Genomic DNA, 22,256 nt, shown 5'->3' with positions numbered 1-22,256 from the left:
CGTCCCCGGGCGTCACGTGGCCGGGAAGGGCGGAGAGCCCAGCGCTCCTCGCGGTGTTGAGCCGCCGCCGCTGCGACTGCCCATCTAGCTTCTGGTTTCTCCGCCGCGGAATCTGAGGAAATTAGAGCGGGCGGGCGGGCTTCTTCCAGCTCCGGCTCCCCACCTTGCCTTCTTACCCTGGTGGCTGCGCTGCGCCGCGCGGGATCGATTACTGCGAAGGAAAAAACACTGGGTGTGTAGGTTCCCTTCGCCCCTGGAGTTGACAGTCCGGCCGGTGTCCACACTCCCACCGGTGCTCCTTCTGGACACCCCCGCAGTCTGTTCCTCACGCGCACCCCCCTTCAAAAGAAGGTTTCAGTTTATTTTCGAGCTGGGGAAAGGAAGAATGACGAGGAGGAAAAAAGAGGGAGGCGGCGGATGGCAAACGTAGAATAAATGTCCATCTCGTCCTCCCAGCGAAATCGAGGGAGGGGACACACAGGGGGGCGGCGAAGAGGGAGCTGCCCATTAAAACCAGCACTGAGAGTCCTGGCGGCGGCGGCGGCGGCGCGGGACGCGTCACATCCCCTTGACCCTCCAATCACCTCGGGCTCCCATTTGATTGGAAGGCGGCAAAGGCTTTAATCTCCCCCTTGGTGCAGCTGCTTTTGAAGTGAGTTTCCTCGCCAGAGCCCCGGCTGGACACGCAGCGGCTCGCATCGCAGAGCGCAGCGCCGGCGCGGGGCCGCGAGAACGCAGCGCAGGGGAGCAGCCCGAGGCGGACACCGCGAGCCGCCCGGCACTCCCGCAGTCCAGCCGGCTCCTCTAGCCCGGCCACGGCTCCGCTGCGGGCCACCCAGGATTACTCGCGTCTGGCTCCAGGCGCCGAGAAGGCGCGCTGGGCGCCCGTGGCCGCCGCGCCAGCTCCTCCTCCTCCCGCTGCTCCTGCTCCCGGGGCGAGCGCGCAGCCCCGAGCCCGCCCCGCGCCTCCCGGAGCCCTCCCCCCCGCTGCTCCCATGCGCGCGGGTGGGTCATGAGCACAGCGCCCTCGCTTTCTGCCCTAAGAAGCAGTAAGCACAGCGGCGGCGGCGGCGGCGGAGGCGGCGGTGCAGACCCTGCCTGGACCAGCGCGCTCTCTGGAAATAGCTCCGGCCCCGGCCCAGGCTCGTCCCCGGCCGGCAGCACCAAGCCTTTTGTGCACGCCGTGCCCCCCTCTGACCCCCTGCGCCAGGCCAACCGCCTGCCAATCAAGGTGCTGAAGATGCTGACGGCACGAACTGGCCACATTTTGCACCCCGAGTACCTGCAGCCCCTGCCTTCCACGCCGGTCAGCCCCATCGAGGTAAGGACCCTCTCTCTGGATCGCACTGGGACCACTACCCTGGCTGCCACCCTAGGGCTTTCTTTTTCTCGGGATCTGGGCGGAGGTGGGGGGGTCGGAGTGATTCAGCTCCCGAATGGGGGAAGAGGCTACTGCTTCCGTACCTCAAAACTAGGGCGGAAAAGGGGGAGGAAGTGGAATGGGGCGTGCATGCTAGGGAGCAAGGCTGCCAATACTTGTTTCTCCTTTCGATATGAAAGCCCCTACCCCGACCCAGGCCCCTTCACTCGGCACCGAAGGCAGGCGGAGGTCTGAAATACGGTTCCAAAGTCGCCGTCCTTCGTATCCGCAGAAGCCAGTGTGTGCACACAGCCTCTGAGGCGCCAGCCGCCCGAGCCCTTACTCTGAAGAATTAAGGAGTGTTTGTGGGGAGGGGGTACAGTTCTGGGTCTAGGAACCGAAAACCAAAACATTTTGCTCTTTAAAAATCTAGTTAGCGCTCAGAGAGGGCAGGAAAGATGCTGCTGGGGGTGTTGGTTGGGCGGGGGGAGCAATCTGTTGCCTTTCCCAACGGCGAGAATGTTTGTGAGTGGGTGTTGAAGAGGGGGTGCCGCCTAGAATTGCGCCTTGGGGCTGGGAGGATCTTTGTGGGCTGTTGCGGAGAGGCATTTGAACCCCAGAAGCCAGGATTCTAAAGGGTTTCCACTTCTTTCTCTGTGTGACCCTCCCCCCCCATCGTCTGACCCCGCAGCTCGATGCCAAGAAGAGCCCGCTGGCGCTGTTGGCGCAAACATGTTCGCAGATCGGGAAGCCCGACCCCTCGCCCTCCTCCAAACTCTCCTCGGTTGCCTCCAACGGGGGCGGCGCGGGCGGTGCCGGCGGCGGTGCTGTGGGCGACAAGGACACCAAATCGGGCCCCCTGAAGCTGAGCGACATCGGCGTGGAGGACAAGTCGAGTTTCAAGCCGTACTCCAAACCCGGCTCGGATAAGAAGGAGCCGGGAGGCGGCGGTGGAGGCGGTGGCGGTGGCGGTGGCGGGGGCGGCGGCGGCGGGGGTGTTTCGTCGGAGAAGTCGGGATTCCGGGTACCGAGCGCCACCTGCCAGCCATTCACGCCCAGGACAGGCAGCCCGAGCTCCAGCGCCTCGGCCTGCTCGCCGGGAGGTATGCTGTCCTCGGCCGGGGGTGCCCCGGAGGGCAAGGACGACAAGAAAGACACCGACGTGGGCGGCGGCGGCAAGGGCACCGGGGGCGCCTCGGCCGAAGGGGGACCCACGGGGCTGGCACACGGCCGGATTAGCTGCGGCGGCGGGATTAATGTGGATGTGAACCAGCATCCGGATGGGGGCCCGGGAGGCAAGGCTCTGGGCTCGGACTGCGGCGGTTCATCGGGCTCCAGCTCCGGCTCCGGCCCCAGCGCGCCCACCTCCTCCTCAGTGCTGGGCTCTGGGCTGGTGGCTCCCGTGTCACCCTACAAGCCGGGCCAGACAGTGTTCCCTCTGCCTCCCGCGGGCATGACCTACCCAGGCAGCCTGGCCGGGGCCTACGCCGGCTACCCGCCCCAGTTCCTGCCACACGGCGTGGCACTTGACCCCACCAAGCCGGGCAGCCTGGTGGGGGCGCAGCTGGCGGCGGCCGCGGCCGGGTCTCTGGGCTGCAGTAAGCCGGCCGGCTCCAGCCCTTTGGCCGGAGCGTCTCCGCCGTCCGTGATGACAGCCAGTTTGTGCCGGGACCCTTACTGCCTCAGCTACCACTGCGCTAGCCACCTGGCAGGGGCGGCGGCCGCCAGCGCTTCTTGCGCACATGATCCGGCTGCTGCGGCTGCGGCGCTGAAGTCCGGATACCCGCTGGTGTACCCCACGCACCCGCTGCACGGTGTGCACTCCTCGCTAACGGCCGCCGCGGCTGCTGGCGCCACACCGCCCTCCCTGGCCGGCCACCCCCTCTACCCCTACGGCTTTATGCTCCCTAACGACCCACTCCCCCACATCTGCAACTGGGTGTCGGCCAACGGGCCGTGCGACAAGCGCTTCGCCACGTCCGAAGAGCTGCTGAGCCACTTGCGGACCCATACGGCATTTCCCGGGACAGACAAACTGCTGTCGGGCTACCCCAGCTCGTCGTCTCTGGCCAGTGCCGCCGCGGCCGCCATGGCTTGCCACATGCACATCCCCACCTCGGGCGCACCGGGCAGCCCTGGGACGCTGGCGCTGCGCAGCCCCCACCACGCGCTGGGACTCAGCAGCCGCTACCACCCCTACTCCAAGAGCCCGCTTCCCACGCCTGGCGCCCCCGTGCCGGTGCCCGCCGCCACCGGACCGTACTACTCCCCCTACGCCCTCTACGGACAGAGACTGACCACCGCCTCGGCGCTGGGGTATCAGTGAGGGCGGCCGGGAGGGCGAGCGAGGGAGAGGAGGGAGAGGGGGAGGGGAGGAGCCCAGGGAGAGGCGGGATCACGGCCCAGGCTGCTGACACCCGCGCGTGGGGAGGACTCGGGCCACGAAAGGAAAGAAATGTATACCGTATCTATCTACCCGACAGCAGCGACCGAGACCCGGTGGGACACTCCCCTTCTCCCCACTTTCACCTCCCCACCCAAACTTTATAAAAGTTGAAAAAATATCATTTGACTTTTTATAGAAAAAAAAAGGAAAAAATAATTGAGAAAGTGTTCATCTGAGGACTGCATCGGTGGACACTGGTATTTATTTATGTTAGCTCCAAGCGGACCGGTGGTTCAAAAGTGCATTATTTAGTTTGAGCTCTGTAGGTAAAAAGGAGGTGGGAAAAATTTTAAAACTTGAGGGTAAAAATGTGGAAAACAAACCCTCCCATCCCTTGTAGATTATAAATAAAAGCAAAACCGCCACAGAACTAGAGGTCTTCTCTTTAATGTTACTTTAAAATTGCTATGATTGTATTGTACGTTATTTAATGTCTGATTGAAACACAAATTTACATGCATGTTTGTTACAAAAAAATGAAAAAAAAAGTCACAATTTGTCAGCTCTGATTTCAAATTGCAATTATTTTTAAGGTGTATACCATCGAAGAGAATGGGTATTTTTTTGTATGTATTCTGGAAGAAAACAACAAAAAAAAGAAAAAGAAAAAATTCTATTCCAAAACCTCATTTGCCTTATTTTGTTCTTTAAAAGGAACACTTAACTATTTTTAATTTTTAAGTCCACCCGCTGAGAAGGGGACAAGGTTTACGTCATGTACTAAAATAATAGACAATGTATCGCTTTAAAGATTAAAATTCCGTATATTTGATGTATTAAAGGGTTTTACTTCTTCTTCTTATCTTTTTTATTTTGGTTAAAGAGAGCATGGCAGTTTCGGCCGCAGTGGGTTCCGGGGCCTCACTGCTACTCCTTCCCGGGACCGTGGCCGAATTTCCGATCGCTTTGTTGTGATTTTCTGGGAGGCAAAGGCGTCGGAAGGGGCTACCAGCCGCGAAGTTGGCCTTGGGGAACATATTTTTAGAGGATATTTCACCATTTGGAAAGATAGTGTCCTCCGCTATCTATCATTTCGTTTTTATTTCAATTTTCTCTTGGCAGCTGGCTTGTTAAAAGTGAAAGGGGGTGTGGGGCGGGGGACAGGGTTTTTGTTAAATTTCCCTCCTGAGCTTTTTGGGCATTTGGGTTTCGTTTTGTGCAGAGTGGAGCAGGCCGGGACTCGCCGGCTGGGCCTGGGCCGGGGCCTCGGGGACGTGGGGCAGCGCGCTGGGGCAAGCCGAAAAGACTGGGAGGCGGAGGGGCGCTGGGGGAACCTGTGTCCCGGGCCTGGGGGGAGTACGCAGGGACCCTCTGGTCCCGAGGGGAGAGTGCGTCCTCTTTTCTTCTTCTGGCTGCCCAGGGCCTTCTAAACGCTCCCCCCAACCCTCGCCCTCACCTCCACCCCCACCCGCCCGCTCCTTCCTCCCTCCAGAGTCGGGACCCGGGGCTGGCCGGCGCCACCGCTGCTTTTCCCCGTCCGGGTGGCTCTGCAGCCGGCGCTCTATTCCATTCCGCGCCGCAGGAGAGCCCGCCCGGCCAGGACCCGGAAAGCCCCTCCAAGTGCGGCCCCGCGAGGGTCCCGGCGCCCAGGTCCGGCCTTTCTGGGGCTACCAGGTGGGCACCTAGGGCTCCGCTCTGCAGAAGCGCGGCGGGAGTCTGGGTCCGGGCGCAGCTCCCTGTGGCGCGGGCCGCTGTCTTCTCCCCAGCTTGGGCCGCAGGACAGAGCTGCCCGAAGCGCCGAAGGAAGCACGCAGAAAAAAGTCTCAGTCCCTTTTGGGGGGAGGGGGGCCGAGACCCAGCGCCCCCTCCCAGACGCTCCAGGCCTGGGCGCTGGCCCTGGTCCTCCGGCTAGTTGGGAGCTCTGAGCCCAGAGCGCCCTTTCCAAGGATTCCGGGACCGTGGAGTCACAGCTCTGAGAGCGCACCCCAAACTCTCCGCTCCCTGGGGTCAGGCTCTTCCGGTTTCTCCGAGTCTCGGGATCCGCTCGGCGCTCAGGTACCCCTGTTGCCTCTGGGGACTCACGGCCGCGCGAAGTCAGCCTTTGGCCTCTCGCCTGCGTCCGACAGCCCGCGGCCCCTGCCGCCATTTGCACCGGGATTGGTGACTTTGAGATTTTCCACCCTCCTCCCAGCGCCAGCCTCACGGCTGCAGGGCCTTTACCCGGGTTGCACGCAAAGCCACCCCCAGCGACCTCCCGGACACTGCGGGAAGCGCGCGGGCCGCCGCCTGAAACTGACTTGGTGGGGACTCTGGCTCCGCCGCCGTCTCCGCACCCCCGACCCTGATGTCCGGACGTCGCGAGACCCCAGGAAACGGAGCTGGCGCCGAGGAGGACCCCTGGCCCGCAGCGTCTTCGGACGCCGCGGCCCCGCTCCCACTCTGGTCCGGCCGAGAGAGGCTGAGCTGGGCCTGGTTCCTTGAGAATCCTGGCCGGCGGGCTTGTCGCCCCGGCCTCTTGGACAGACATCCCCCGCCCTGCAGGTGGGAGGGCGGGAGCGCGTGGCGGTGCTGCAGCCGGGGTCCCACGCTCCGGTGCTCGCAGCTCGGGACCTGAAAGCCAGGCGTCTACCACTCTCTCACCAGCAGCGGCCACGCGCTCCTGGCCACTGCGACCCACAGGCTGTGCCTCTTTTCCCTAGCGTCTTCGGACAGGGGTCCCTGAGCGACCACACTTTGCCGGCCCGGAAGGACCTAGACATTCCCCCGCCCTGGGATTCAGGCTTGGGACCAGCAGGGAGACGAACCCGGGACGTTCGTGCCTTCATGCCCCTTCTTGGTATTTTATCAACACAACCCAAAACCAAAGCCCCTTAAAAGTTTGATGAAACTCCTTCCGGGAGCAGCTACACAGAGGCAGCAGCGTTCCGGCGCTGGGGCGCCCGGGGGTGAGGACAGAAAGGATTCCCCGACGTGTTGGACGGATCCGAGTCACCCCGGGCGCGCGGTAAGTGAAGGGTGGGTGCCAGTATCTGCTGCGTGTCCAGGCCGAGGTGCGAGCCTCCTCGGAGGGACAAATGCCCCTCCCCAAGGCGCGCCCCCCGACTCTCTCCAGCTTTTTCCCGAACAGCTGCGGGATCCCCGGCGCGCCGGCTGGCGGCTGGAGCCCGGGCGGAGCGCCGCGTGTCCACCAGGCGGCGCTGCAGAGCCCGGCGGAGCAGGAAGGAGTCCTGGAACCCCGGCCAGCGCGCGGGCTGCCGGCTGGATGGGCATCCCGAGGCCCCGCGCTTCCACTTTCGCGTGGCTTTGGGAGCGGTGTCCAGGAGGCCCCTCCCTGTGACTCCTCGCTTCTTTTCTCCTGCTGCGAACCGTCTCCCCTGCTCTTCTCCACCCGCTCCAGCTTCTGCCCTTGTTTCCTCCTCGTTCTCTATTCCTGTCCGGAGGATTGGCCCAGGTGTCTGTCCCTTCCCAACCTGGGGAGCTCCCACCCTCAAGGCTCTGATACGTCACCTTGTCTGCCATGCTGAAGCAGTCGCCACACAGGCCTGCATTCATTCACTTCCTCCTTCACTGATGATTTCCTAGCGCCTACTCCTTGCCAAGGGCTGCTCATCCCATTTACTCGTCCCTGACACAGTTTGAGAAACCGAGGCTAAGTCCTGGAGGCCAGTGGCAGGGCTGGCGGATAAGGCCCAGGCCTTTCCCCCACCATCCAATCTTATCCCCCTACCTGTGCCTCTGGTGGTGACACAGTGACCCTGGTGTCCTTGTGCTGGGTAACTCCGCATAGATGCAGATCAGGGAGGTGTGCCTCCGAGAGAGCTGCTGAAGAAGGACCAGCTTCTGAAATCTGCCACAAGCCTGTGGACCTCTGAGTAAGCACAACTAACACAAATGCAGATGCCTGTCAACACACACACTCACTTGTTTCCACACTTTCACTCCTACTTCCACAGAAGCCACCCCCTGCTCTGACTCTGGCACACCTGGTTACGTGTGGCACACACTTATGCTCCGACAGCAGACAGGAGAAGGAAAGATGTGGGCTTGGTCTTTAAGCAGTGAGGAAAGGCAGATAAAAAAGCCCCACTAGGTGATGAACTTCTTGTGATTTAGAAAACTCATAAGGCTGCAGCTCCAGCAGCGCAATCGGTTAGCACACAGTACTTACACAGAAGACTCGTAAAAGTTGCCCAGAAGGTGGGACCTATCCCCTGTCAGGTCATCGGCTGGCCTCTGCTGCACGTATTGGCCTAGGGTTCCTCACCGAATGTGGCTAGCAGCCTGGTGGTGCTTAGAGTGACTGGAAAACCCAGGCCGACCTGCTCACATCTGTCACGGGCTATGCCCAGCCCATGGGATCCTATATCATCCCACTTACACTTCACAACAGTTCCATGAGGTCATTAGAATCTTCACCCCATTACTAGACTTAATACCTGGATGATGAAATAATCTGTACAACACACCTCCATGACACAAGTTTACCCATGTAACAAACCTGCACTTGTACCCCTGAACTTAAAAGTTAAAAGAATCTTCACCTCGTTTTTCAGATGAGGAGACTGAGGCTCAGCAGGGGAAAGACAGTGGCTTGAGGTACACAGCTAGTGAGAGATGGCTATAAGCAGGGATTCTCACCTTGGCTGCTCTTGCCTGATGAAGTTTTAAAGCAGAACAGTGCCTGGGAGCCAGAGATGCTGTTCCAGCTAGAGGAGGGTATGGTGAACATAGCTGGGTTTTCAAAAAGGTTTTTGGTGTTATTGTTATTATTTTATTTTTTAATGGAGATTTTCTTTTTTCTTTTTGTTTTATTTTATTTTTTTTTTTGAGACAGAGTCTTGCTCTGTCACCCAGGCTGGAGTGCTGTGGCTTGATCTCAGCTCATTGCAACCTCTGCCTCCCGGGTTCAAGTGATTCTCCCACCTCAGTCTCCTGAGTAGCTAAAATTACAGACATGCACCACCATGCCCAGCTAAATTTTTTGTAGTTTTAGTAGAGACAGGGTTTCACCATGTTGGCCAGGCTGGTCTCAAACTCCTGACCTCAAGTGACTCCCACCTTAGCCTCTTAAAGTGCTGGGATTACAGGCGTGAGCCACTATGCCCAGCCTATTTATTAATGGAGATTTTTCAAACAGAGCAGTAGAATGAATAGTGTAATGAACCCCCATAAACCCATCACCCAGCCTCAACAATGATCACCTCATGGGCAACCTTATTTCCTCGCTACCCCCTCCAACTCATTATTTTGAAATAATAAAGACACCATTTCACCTCCTCAGTGCCTGTCACTTCCAGCTAGGGTTTCAACCTATGCTTGGGTTGGCTCCCAATCCAGGGCTCATCCCGCTGCCCCACCTGGGTTGAGGCTCTGTGAACTAAAGCATATTACTCTCCAGTTCATGCACAGTATAGCTGGGATTTGAACCTACTTCTTTCAGACCTGGAAGCCAAGCACTTAATCCTACCCCATGCTGGGAGTCCCCAAAACTCCCGAAGGTACTAAGGCCTCTATGCCCAGTGTGACCCAGAGTGAGCTCCAGGGGGTATCTGGGCTATTAAAAGACTCGAGCCCTGGCTAGGAAATGCCTTAGTTGGGACACTCACAGTACAAGAAATATTCCTAGAGTGAGACCAGCATAAAGCCACATGGTGCAGTGGAAAAAGCACAGATTTAGGTTCAGTCTAACCTATCTTTTAGCTCCACCACTGACTCATATCTAAGGCTGAGTCTCTCTTGACCTCAGTTTTCTCATCTATGAAATGGGGACATTGATACCAACCTAATGGGGCTGTAGTGAGGCTCAAATTAAGTAATAAATTTGAAAATGGCCAACCTACTGCCTAGTTCATACTGATTCTTAGTAAAGACAAGTTTGTTTCTTTCTTTCCTTTCTCCCCAAAGTCTCATTTCATTTTGACCAGCCTTCTTGCTCAAGAACTTCCTGTGGCTCCCTGTGGCCCACTGGCTTAGAGCTTCACTCCACAATCTGGCCATCAGGGTGCCTGTAATCATGGTTCATCCTCTGATCTTGCCTGTTTGCCTGCTCTACCTCGTGTCTCATCAATCTTCAGAGTTCAAATCCTCTGCCAGCCAGCTAGCCCCCCAGCCCATCCTCCAACACCCTGGTGGATGGCACCCATCATACACTCCTTCCCTGGAATGCCTTCCTTCTTCCCTTTCTACCAAAATGCTCTCAAAACTCTCCTCTTCCAGGAAGCCCTCTAGATTTCCCCCCACCACACACCGATCTTTCCCTCACTTTGCATTCCCTCAGCACTTAATGCAAAGGCAGAGGGTAAAGATATAAAGGTCACTGTACCAGGGACCAGGACACTTGGGTTTGAGCAGTGCCTTTTTATAGTTGTGTGACCATGGACAAGTAAGTCACATGTCCTCTGTGAAGCTTGTCTCCAAAACTGATACAGGGCTGTGCCTACCAGGGTGAACAGCACATTGCCAACAAGAATAATATTAAAAAGTAGCATGAACTGCACACTTACTAGTCCATCCATTCACTTATTCATGTTACTATTACTGTCCCCATTTTACAGGTGACGAAGCCGAATAAAGTAACACTGTGCTGGTCCCTGTGCCTGGGATTTTGTCCTCCACCCTCTTTTCCTCATTACCAGCAACACAAAAGTTCTACTTTAGCTCTCAGGCCAAGTGTGACCTCCTTCTGGAACGCCCCAGGCCCTTTTTATCAGATTTAATGTCCTTTCCTTTGATCTATCCTGCCATCATATTCTCTTTATGTTGTCCAGAAAGCCTGGATTCTGGGTTACTGGGGAGAAGGGATTATCTCCTATACCTACTTCTAATCATGGCAGCTAGCATGGTACCTGGAACATAGTAGGTGCTCAATAAATATTAGAAGGAGGGAAGGAAAAGGAAGGAAAGAAGACAGGGAGGGAGAGGGGAGAAAGCAGAGGAAAGAAAAAAAACAAAAGACGGAAGGAGGACAAATGTGCATGAATCGGGAACTCTTGGATAAAATTATGCTTCCAAAGAAGGGAGGGTAGGAGGAAAAGTAGCAGTGGCCTTAGAGGAACTTTGAATGTCTTTGCCTGAAGCTCAAAACTCAGGGCCAGGTGAGCTTCCATGCATCAGCTGGAAATAGCATTTGCTGACAATAACAAAGACTCCTAAATAGTGGCTTATGGAAGATAGATATTCTCCCAGACTAGAGGTGGGCAGTCCAGGCTTGGGGGAGCCCTCGGTCACCAAGAACCTAGGGTCCTTCTGTCTTCAGTTCTGCCAACCTAGGAAGCTTTCATCCTTACGTCATCTCTGAGTCCGAGATGGCTGCTTGAGCTCAGGCACCATCAGCTCATTTCAAACCACAGGAAGAGGAACAAGAGGTAAAAGGGACCCTCTCCCTTTGAATAGGTCTTCCTGGATACCACACTGCTCCTCAGCCTGCACCTCATTGTGTAGAGTTCAGTCACTTGGCCACATATAGCTGTAAGAGAGGCTGGGAAATGTCATGTTTAGTTGGGTACACTGCCACCTCAGATAAACTCAAGGCTGCTATGGACTGAAGTGTGTCCCCCAAAAAATTCATTTGAAGCTCTACACCCCAATGTAACTGTATTTGGAAATAGGGCTGTTAGGAAGGTAAAGTTAAATGAAGTCATAAAGGTAGAACCTAATCTGGGAGGATTTGTGGCCTTCTAAGAAAAGGAAGAGACACCACCAACCTCCCACCCCCAACCAATGCATAGAAGACAGGCCATGTAAGAAGGCAGCCGTCTAAAAACCAGGAAGAGAGCCCTCACCAGAAACAGAATCAGCCAGCACCTTGATCTTGGACTTCTGGCCTCCAGAACTGTGAGAATAAATTTCTGTTGTTTAAGCCTCTCAGTCTATGGTATTTTGTCTGGCAGCCCAAGTTGACTAACACAAAGGGCTTTGTTACTAAGAGGGGCAGGAGTAGGAATAGAATATTGGCAGACTTCCCCGCACCCCACAAGTGGTGTCACCCAGAACCAGAGTCAAGAGAGAGCCCTCTTGTTGCCGACCTTTGGTGAGTCACAGGATGGTGACTTCTGCCTTTTAAACACAAATTCTTGTTGATAAAGTGGGCAGGGGTGCTACTGGAGAAGCCCTGAGAAGTAGTAATTCAGAGTTGGTGCAATTCAGTTGAATTTTAGGTGCCTATCAATGTATAATGCAATGATGTAGAGTAGGATTGGCCCTGAGGAGGAAGAGGAGGAGGAGGAAGAGGAGGATGAGAAGAAGGAGGAGGAGGGGGAGGGGGAGGAGGGAAGAAGAAAGAGGAGAAAAAGGAAGAGGAGGAGGGGGAGGAAGAGGAGGAAGAGGAGGGAGGAAGAAGAAGGAAGAGGAGAAGGAGGAGGAAGAGGAGGGGAAGAGGAAGAAGAATTATATTGGGAAAGAGAGATGGAAATAAAGAGGAAGAAGAGGAAAAAAGGAGAAAAGCAAAGCTGGGTGGAAAGGCAGTAGCATATTAAACCTATCTGCCTCCTGCTTCCATGTTACTGATTTAAAAAAAAAAGAAATCATGCCTGTAATCCCAGCACTTTGGGAGGCTGAGGCAGGCGGATCACAAGGTCAGGAGATCGAGACCATCCTGGCTAACACAGTGAAACCCCGTCTCCACTAAAAATACAAAAACAAAATTAGCCGGGCTTGGTGGGGGGTGCCTGTAGTCCCAGCTACTCTGGAGGCTGAGGTGAGAGAATGGCGCGAACCCGGGAGGCGGAGCTTGCAGTGAGCGGAGATCGCACCACTGCTCCCCAGCCTAGGCGACAGAGCAAGACTCCATCTCAAAAAATAAAAATAAAAAACTGAATACAGCCTCCAACCCAAAACGGAGGCAGACCTTGCCTTAAATAATTATAGTGTAACTACAGAAACCTGAAAGAAACAAAATCCAACCATAAAGAAGACAAATGGTGCCACTGAATCTTAGCAACATGTGAGTGAGTTTTGTTTTGTTTTGTTTGTTTGAGATGGAGTCTCGTTTTGTCGCCCAGACTGGAGTGCAGTGGCATGATCTCAGCTCACTGCAACCTCTGCCTCCCGAGTTCCAGCGATTCTCCTGCCTCAGCCTCCTGAGTAGTTGGGATTACAGGCATGCGCCACCACATCCGGCTATTTTTTGTATTTTTAGTAGAGATGGGGTTTCACCATGTTGGCCAAGCTGGTCTCGAACTCCTGATCTCAAGTCATCTGCCTACCTCAGCCTCCCAAAGTGCTGGGATTACAGACATGAGCCACTGTGCCTGGCCCATGTGAGCGACTTTTAACCCTACCTCTAGGCACCTACAAAGAGGTGGCCCAGCGGACACCTATACTGGGTCCAAGAGGGCACTGGGAGGAGAGGGGGACTTGGAGAAGAGAAGAGGAGACCCCTGGAAAACTAGAGGGAGTAAGGAGAATGCAGGAACCAGGAGGGGCACTGAGTATGAATGTGAGCCTTTTGGTTGTCCCGTTGCTGGAAGATTCCTCCAGCCTTAGGTCTCAACAAGGAAGAGACATCTCAGAATTCTCGGCTGACTCTCTGTGTGTCTCTCCATCTCCGCCATTTTTCTTTCATACACTTTACAAACATCTCCTCTCCTCCAAAACCCTTCCGGGGCAATTAGGCAATTCCTAGGGTTTGGGAATTCTACACGCTCCACATCAGCAGTTCTTAAGCCTTTTGTGGGTTGAGGGAAGGATGCAGAAACCTCAACCTTTTTTTGACAATTAATGAAAGCTGTGGCCCCTCTTTACAGAAATGAGTCCACATGCTTAATGTGGGAAACTTAATTTCATGTAGTTCATGGGCCTGCAGATTTTAAATCCTTGACCTTGAAGGAAATCCAAGATTTTAAAGATAAAAAAGCAGGGCCTTTGGACATGCCCTGAGGGGCTCTGGGTTTTCCTTTATAAATTATTCTGACCAATGAGACATTCCAACTACTCTGTGTGATCAACTGCAATAAGTAACATTTCTGTCAACCCACTACAGCCCAGTGTACACTTGTGCAACCTCACTGGAACTCTATGAAGGAGGCACTATCATTAGCCCCACTTTATGGATGGGGAAACTGAGGCACAAAGCAGCAAAGTGACTTGCCCAAAACCACACAACCAAGAAGTAGCAGAGCTGGGATTTGTTATAGTGTATTAGGCTCCAGGGTCTATTATTCTTGTGCCTTTCACTCTTTGCTACACTGCATAGTGACCTTTATTTCTCCGTACACTGAAGCCACAGATACCTGCCTTTCTCCCCAAATGCAGGTGTGAGACCCCACCCAGTGGTGTGCTGGAATCAGCTCCTACTGGCTCCCAACAGCCATATGTGCACATCTCTTCCCAACTCCTCACTCAGTGATGTTATGTTAGTGGCTTGAAATCAGCCATGGTGGGAGTATTTATACCACAGCAATGGGCAAGTACTACAAATGAAAGATTCCCCCGCAACCAAAGAGCTGTTTGTTCACCATTTACCAGCTCACCACTGGCCCCACCTGTTCTAGTCCAAATGGCTGCAAACTGCAGATCCAGCTGTCTAGGCCCCGAATCAGTGGCCGCCCCCTGCCAGTGAGGAGGACTTGGACATGGTCTGCTGTCCCCAGGATTAGCATGTAGGGTATTTAGGGTGAGTGTAATCTTCCTCTCTGACCCCACTGTATGTGGGCCACTTCCAACTGCCCTCAGTACCTCTCCTCTGCTGGAAACCCAGCCTGCTCATGTGGGGTCCTGGACCCCTCCTCCCACATAGATCCAGATCCTTTACACCAGAGGAAACTGAGCACTGTGGGATGATTCTGGCAGCCCATCTGATGCAGAGAGCCCTCGGCTGCCTGGAAGCCCCTGAAGTCTGCCACATCTTACCCCTGACATTGTACCATTGGCTATAGGCTCCTGCCAGCCAGATATGGTTTAACCCAGCCACTTTGGGCTTAGCAAACAGCCAGCCCCTCACCCTCACCCCATTGGACACCAGCCCTGCTCCCTCTCCTCCACCTTCTGGGAGCACCCAGCAAAACCCAGCCCTAACTCAACTCATTTGTGACAAGGCACATCCTCTGACCCATGTCCACAGAGAAACCTCCATCTGACAACAAGGATTCCAGTGGACCAGGCCTAGTGCGAAACCTGCCCTGATCCACTCTTACCAGATAGAATATCAGGAAAGAAATTGGATTATGATTATCGATACCATTTAGTGAGCACTTTATTTGTGCCAAATACTGTATGTAGTGCTTTCTCTACATTATCTTTTTATATCCTCACAAGACCTGTAGGAGATAAGTAGCTACAGTAACCTCATGTTACAAAAGAGAAAACTGAGACTCAGAGAGGTTAAACAGTATGCCTGAAGTCCCACAGCTAAAAAGTGGTGGGGCTGAAATTCAAAGCTGGGTCTGTCTCATTCTAAAGCCCTTGCCAATAAAACCTGTGCACTTCCACTCACAGATTCTGCACTCAGAGCAAACAGAATGTTCACAGCTGCTCCTTCCCCAGGCCCCAGGGAAGTGTGAGGAGGACAGCACCCTTCAGTTATTCCGGGATTCTCTGGGGAAGCCCTCAAGGCCAGAGGGAAGACAACCCTGATCACCTGTGGCAAGAACAGTGCCCAGACAGAGTTGTGAGCCTCCAGCCATGGAAAGTGAGTGTTCACTGGCAAGCACATACTGAGCACCTGCTGCATGCACAGCATTATCTTAGGCGTGGAGGCAATGGGAAGATGACTAGGACAGGGTCTCTGCCCTCAAATAACTTACTGTCCAGTCTAGTGGGTCATGGAGACAACTGCTGCCTTAAGGCGGGCTGCGATGAGGGATATAATCAGTGGAGGCCCAGGATGAACTCCAGTAGAAACATGTAAAAGTCATTGGGGAGGAGGCAGCACTTGATCTGGGCTTGGATGATGAATAGGCATTTGATGGCTAGAAAATGGCAGATGTGGGGATCCAGGAGGAAGGACCAGCAGGATCAAAGGGATGGAAGCAGGAAAGATCATGTCTTGTTCTTCAATAAGCAATAGGGAGCCATTGGAGGTCTTTGACCAGAGGAAGAACATTATGGGATGGAACAATGAGAGACTGGATATAAAGAAACCAATGTGGAGGTCTTGTAGTTAAGAGGGAGAAAGTGAGAGCTGGAAACAAGGGAGAAGCTGCAGGACAAGCAAAGCAAGGACAGTTCCAGGAAGCAGTGAGAAGGTAGAATGAATGGACTCTACCTGGTGAATGGCTGAGCTGGAATGGACAGCAGGAAGGCAAAGAAGATCCTGAGGCCTTTAGACTCAGGTATTGGGCTACGCAATGGTAAAACAAATACAGGGACCTAAATCAGAAAGAAGTTTCTCTCTCAGGTAATGGTCTCTGTGGCTACTCTGCTTCATGATGTCATTCAGGGGCCCAGATTCTTTCCATCTTGGAGCTCCTTTGTCCCCTAGGATATTGTGCTCATTCTTGTGATCAAATCTGGGCATATTCCAGCCACAGAAGGGTAGAGGGAGGAAGAAGCGCACAGTGTCCTTTCAAACAGGTGAGAAAGAAGTTGCTCATAGTCACGTGGCTACACCCAGCTGCAAGAGAGGCTGTGAAATGTAGTTTCTGGCTTCATCTCTAGTCTCTTGTTGTTCCATGTGCCAGGGGAAATGGGGGAATTGATGAAGTAGAACCCAAGCCTGGGTACCTGGAAGAAATTCTAGAGGGAGAGAAGGCTTTGGCAGGGAGATAGACTTTTGTATGGCTTGAGTTTCTGATGCCTGCATTGCGAAAGGGCTGGAGCTGTAAATTTTTGAATTGTATACAGAGAAGAGAAAGCTGAAACCTGGGGTGTGAGTGATGTGTACCCAAGGAGAAAAAAAACAGAAGAAGAAAGCTAGAGTAAGGGTGGAGGCTGAAACTTATGAGGAAGGTTTATGAAGAACAGTCATTCTGCCAGTTGTATTTTCCAATCATTGGTGCCACCAATATATCCCATCCCATATACTCTTCTCACACTATGGAGCTGACACTCCTTCCTCGACTGTGGTTGGAGTGGAAGTGATGCCATGGGACTTCCAAGGCTAAATTGTAACCAGTGAAACAGCTTCCTCTGGAAATGCACACCCCTGGGACCCAGTCACCATGCTGTGAGGAAGCCATGCAGCCACAGGACAGGCCATGTGGGAGTGTTCTGGCCAACAGCCCCAGCTGAAGCCCCAGCCAACAGCAGTGTCAAGTGCCAGGCACATGAGTGAACGAGGTTCAGACAACTCCTGGCCCAGCCTTTGGGCTGCCCCAGCTGACCAAAATGGAGTGGAGCAAGATGAGCCCTCCCCACTAAGCCTCACCGAAATTGCCAATTTGTGAATAAAATAAAAGTTGGGCTTGTTTTTAAGCCCCTTGATTTGAGACTCTTTTTCTTGTAGCAGTAGATAACTGAGACAGGCCAGTATCACTTTGCCCATCCCAAGAGAATGCTCCTAGCCACACAGAAGAGGGGTGACCTCGGTGACCTTCCTGTGTGTCTCCTGATTGGCCTTTCTCCAGCCATAGCAAGTCCCTCTATCCATGTTTCTGGTTCTCAGCTCACTGCCTTGCTGGCCTCCGGGTCCCTAAGATGGCCACCTCTTTGTCCCTCCCCTAGGCTCTGCCCTTGGCGTGGCCCCATAGAGAACCCCCTTAAAAGGACATTCCCAGCTCCCCATCCCTCCTCTATCTCCATTCGAGAAGGGCGGTCTGGTAGCAGAGAACTGGGAGGATAGCATGGGGTCTCAGCACCAAGGACAGAAAGGTGTCCGAGTTCCCTTTGAGCACCTTTGTGAGGAACAACATCAGACTTGGAGAGGCAGAGGGATGAAGGTCAGCGAGGAAGACTCAAGACCAACGGGTACTCCCAGGGGGCTGGGGACAGGGAGGTGGCCAGAGGCATCACCTCCTGTGGGGACAAGAGACCTCAGAGGAAAACTGGCTCAAGAGGGAATGTGGCCCCAGTGTGGGGAGTCAGGGTTCCTCAAACTCTGAGCATGACCCCAACCAGGTGGGGGCTTTGGGGAGGTGCACAGGGCTCCATGGCCAGAGCATCATTTGGGTGCTGGGCTGCAGGGCTACAGGGCTGTGTCCCTGCTAGGGGCCTGGCTGGGTAGCTACCCAGCTAGGGGCTAGGAGTGAGGATGTGGCAAGGGAGTTGTGTCCATGTGGCACTTGCCTTGATGTAAGACTGCTACTTGACCTATCTCTGAGTGTGGCATGGGGCTATCTGTGGGGGCCTGCCTGTGATGAGGGACAAACTTACTTTTGGACAAGCCCAAGTGACACTCTATGTGTTTATGAGTGTGTGCTGGTGCCTGTGTGAGTCCATATGGGAAAGTGTGTACAAGTGTGTGTGTGTGTGTTTGTGAATTTGTATGTGATCATATATCTGAGTTCATGAGTTTATGTGTGTGGTGTGAGTCTGTGTGTGCATGTGTGAGATTATCAGTGTGTGTATGCGCATGTGTGTGTGTGTCTGCACCATCACCAGGAGGGAGGGAGAAAGGGGGGCTGGAATCCAGGGCCCTCAGTGTTCTCAGACAGGAGCGCCCACCACACAGAGCAGACCGCATCCCCTGCCCCACACCTCCCAGCGCATGAGCTGAGGCCTGCCTTGGGAGCAAGCCCCACAGGCCTTCCAGTCCCCACAGGAGCCAGACTCGTCCTAAACTTCCATCACAGCTCCAGAGCACCTCCTCCTGGAGCCTTTGAGGTCTCCTAATCACCTTTGAAGAATGGACTGATGACTACACACCCTGAGAGTTCAGCAAAAGGACTAGTGCCTGCCAGGGCAAGGGTCTGGCCATTGATCAAATAGCTGGCATGCTGATTGACCAATAGATCAATTAAACAGCCAACAGACTGCCAGACCAATGACTGATGGACACAGACTGGCAGCTGCCCTGGTTCAGGACAGGGTTTGTACCTGGTGTCTGTTTATCCCCACTAACTTAGCACAGGGCTGGGCTCATTCAGGTTCAGTGAATGGCTGATCAATGAACAGATAGCAAATGAAATGGCACAGTAAGAAGTATCTGAGCACGTGGCCAAGGGCCCAAGCATGTGACTGGTTAGTTGATTTAACTACCGAAGAGCTGATTGAGTGACTAAGTGACCAGGAGACTGAGCAGCTGAGTCACAAAGTGACTCCAAGATTGCCTGGGTGAGGGTATGACTGGGCGGCCCACAGAGCTCAGGAAATGCTGGGGTCTGAGGGGCAGAGATTGCAGTCACCAATACATGCTCTGGTGGGATGACCTCTGCCCTGGTCTCCCAGGACCCTGGAGGTCTGAAAATCCCAGAAAAGAAAGCAGAAGTGGGGGGAAACTCAGGCAAGAGGAGCTGGAGCCTTAGAGGAAGAGGATTGGACCTGTGGTAGACATCAGGAGGAATGGGGGCTGAGGAGCACCCTAGAATAGAGTTTTCTGCTCAGAAAATTCTGGTTTTTCCCCAGCCCTAGATGGATGGGTGCTCTGTCAAGAGGCTGCAAGGTGTGTGCTGGGATGGGGAAGAATCCGTTTGAGAAAAATCACGAGGACTCATGTGTAAAAGCCCAACCTTCTCCGAGGTTACACAATGAGGACCATGGGCCCCTCGGGCTTCCAACCCAGTGTCCTGACATCAAGAGCAAGTCAAGAGCTGCAGCCACAGCTGAACCTTCAACCAGAGAATCCAGAACAGTGTGTTAGGAAGCCTAGGGGAAGAAAGGCAGATATCAGTAAGAAGGATGCCAGCTGGACAGTGCTGGTCCTGAATTGCCCCGGAAGAGAGAGATCATGCATCCCTAGAACATGAGGTCAGAGGAGGAAGTAAGCTGGACCAGCGGCACCAGCTCCCAGAGAAAGAGGAGGCTCCATAGGCAGTTCTCACCAAGAGGATGTCGATTCCATTCTCCAATACCCACTACTGAATTCTGCAAGGATTTGGGAGTCTTCTTAAAGAGCTGACCCACGAGATTCTGAGAGAGCAACCAGATAATATACAGCTTTTGCAGCAGCATATTTTGACAGCTTTCCAGAGAAAAGAGAGAAAACCACTTTTGATCCAGCAGAATGGGGGACTCAGGTAGAAGACTGCTTCTAGAACAGTCATGCATTCGAGGAGCAAGAACCACCTGAGAAATGTGATCCTAAACAAGAAAACTCTCCAATATCTGGGAAGGAGGAAGAGACACCAGTCACCATCTTAGACTCTTCTGAGGAAGATAAGGAAAAAGAAGAGGTTGCTGCTGTCAAAATCCAGGCTGCCTTCTGGGGACACACAGCCAGAGAGGAGGTAAAAAGAATGGAAACCGATAGTCTCTGACATGAGGAAACAGAGGAATACAAGTGAGGACACTGCTTTTACCTCCAGGAAACATGAAAAATAATCCAAATCCATCAGCCTTGTTGTTGTTCCCATTTTTTCCTTAGTAAGGAAGATTTGATGTTGTGAAATAACATTTGTTGCTGTTGTGAAAATCTGTCATGAGCATTTGTTTAATTAAACATACCACTGAAACATGAAAAAAAAGTATGACTCCTTCATACTTTAAGGGAGTATTTGACTACCACCATTTTGGCTCATGGCTGAACTGAATTATGGGTTTGTTTAATAGAATTAGGTTCTGTAGGCTGGGTGTGGTGGCTCAGGCCTATAATCTCAGCACTTTGGGAGGCCAAGGCAAGTGGATCACTTGAGGTCAAGAGTTCAAGACTAGCCTGGCCAACATGGCAAAACCCTGTCTCTACCAAAACAAATACAAAAATTGGTTGAGCACGGTGGCTTATGCCTGTAGTCTCAGCTACTCGGGAGGCTTAGATGGGAGAATCACTTGAACCCAGGAAGCAGAGGTTGCAGTGAGCAGAGATCGTGCCCAGCCTGAGCCACCAAGTGAGACCGTCTCAAAAAAAAAAAAAAAAAGAATTAGGTTCTGTGGCAAGTGACAGAAAATGAAAATAACTCTCTTTATCCATTTGTCCCCCCACTGCACACACACATATACACACAATTGAAATCTGGAGGCAGACAGCCCAGGATTGGCATGGCAAATTCATGAACTTATCAGAGACTCAAAGTTCTATTTTGTTGCTCCACTATCCTCTTCACATGGTCCATACTGGTTGCATGAGTGCCAGCTATCACATCTCCCTCTCAGCCAACAGGAATAAGAAGAGAAAAGTGTACCCCTTCCCTTTAAGAACACATCCCAGGCCACGCACAGTGGCTCATGCCTGTAATTCCAGAACTTTGGAAGGCTGAGGTGGGGGATTCAAAGCTAGGAGCTTGACACCAGCCTGGGCAACATAGTGAGATCTCATCTCTACAAAAATTACCAAAAAAAATTAGCCAGGCATGGTGACGGGTGCCTGTAGTCCCAGCTACTGGGGAGGTTGAGTACGAGGATTGCTTAATCCTGGGAGGTTGAGGCTGCAGTGACCTGTGATGGCACCACTGCACTTCAGCCTAGACAACAGAGCAAGACCCTGTCTCAAAACAAAACAAAACAAACAAACAGAAATTACACACGCACATCCCAGAAGTTGCCACAACAGTTCCTCTTACGTCTTATTGGCCAGAATTCGGTCACAAGACCCATCTAGCTACAAGAGAGGCTAGATAATGTAGTCTTTATTTTGTTAAAATCAATTACAAATCAGGGTTTCATTACGGGAAAAAGAAGGAATGGAGATTGGAGGGCCTGGATTTCTTTCCAGGTTGGAGTGAGCGTGTGGGATTTTCATAAAGAAACTATAATTTCAGCTGCACTGAATAATTCCAGCGAATGCCATGATGCAATTCGAGGCCTGTATGGCCACTGCCATAAGGGGATCATGATGGGTTCTTTTTAGTGGGTGCAGGCACTTGAGGGCCAAGTCTGAAGTTCAGAGGTAAAATTGCATGGAACTTTGAAACAATATTACCTCTTCTGCAGAATTTTCACGGGCCACATTTTTTCCCCTTTGTCTCTTGGTATTTTAGGGACATTCTGAGCTGAGATGCAGAGAAGCCACCTTTGCTCTTTGACATGATTGCATTCTATTTCCAAAGGCGGAATCTCGAGGAAGCAGTTTCATATCCTCTTTGATTTTGCTCAGTGCAAAACCTTACTAAAGTTTCCACTCAAGACCTGGCCTCAGTGCTTCTCATTATTGCTGATCTTAAATCCTTCCCAGACAGGGCCCATTCGGGGTTATGGGCTTTAATTCTGGAGTCAGAAGCAAAAATCCTGAAAATGTGCCCTCCTCACCCTGAGTCATTACAGCCTGCTTCAGTGGCCTATAGGTACCGTGCTGAGCTCCAGGGCCCCATTGCCTGGGTTCAAACTCCAGCTCTGTAGCTGGCTGGCTCTGTGACCTTGGGCATGTTGCTCCCTGAGCCTCAGTTTCCTCATCTGTAACATAGGATGAGAATAATGGTCCCAACTTCCCAGGGTTATGTAACTGGGGAGAACAGGACCTGGAAGGTGGTAAGCGCTCTAAACCTCTTAGGTATTCTGGAAATGGAGACAGTCATTTCAGACCTGTGTTAAATCTGCCTCCGCAGT

At 53.1% G+C, this 22,256-nt stretch overlaps 1 protein-coding gene and 1 pseudogene across 1 annotated transcript; both read left to right on the top strand.

The window, feature by feature from the left end:
- The first annotated feature begins 33 nt into the window (after positions 1 to 33).
- ZNF503 (zinc finger protein 503) lies at positions 34 to 4,602 on the top strand. Its single transcript, XM_016918664.4, has 2 exons — positions 34 to 1,321; positions 2,052 to 4,602. The coding sequence occupies exons 1-2, from the start codon at positions 1,013 to 1,015 to the stop codon at positions 3,684 to 3,686; spliced, it is 1,944 nt and encodes a 647-aa protein (XP_016774153.3). The 5' UTR covers positions 34 to 1,012; the 3' UTR covers positions 3,687 to 4,602.
- A 7,476-nt stretch (positions 4,603 to 12,078) lies between these two features.
- LOC739044 (sperm surface protein Sp17-like) lies at positions 12,079 to 21,107 on the top strand (annotated as a pseudogene).
- Positions 21,108 to 22,256: the final 1,149 nt, after the last annotated feature.

This window comes from Pan troglodytes, chromosome 8 (genome assembly GCF_028858775.2).
Source record: "Pan troglodytes isolate AG18354 chromosome 8, NHGRI_mPanTro3-v2.0_pri, whole genome shotgun sequence".
In the NCBI taxonomy this organism is placed as follows: Eukaryota; Metazoa; Chordata; class Mammalia; order Primates; family Hominidae; genus Pan; species Pan troglodytes.
Note: the sequence above shows the minus strand (reverse complement) of the source record. Positions and strands in the feature narration are given on the sequence as shown.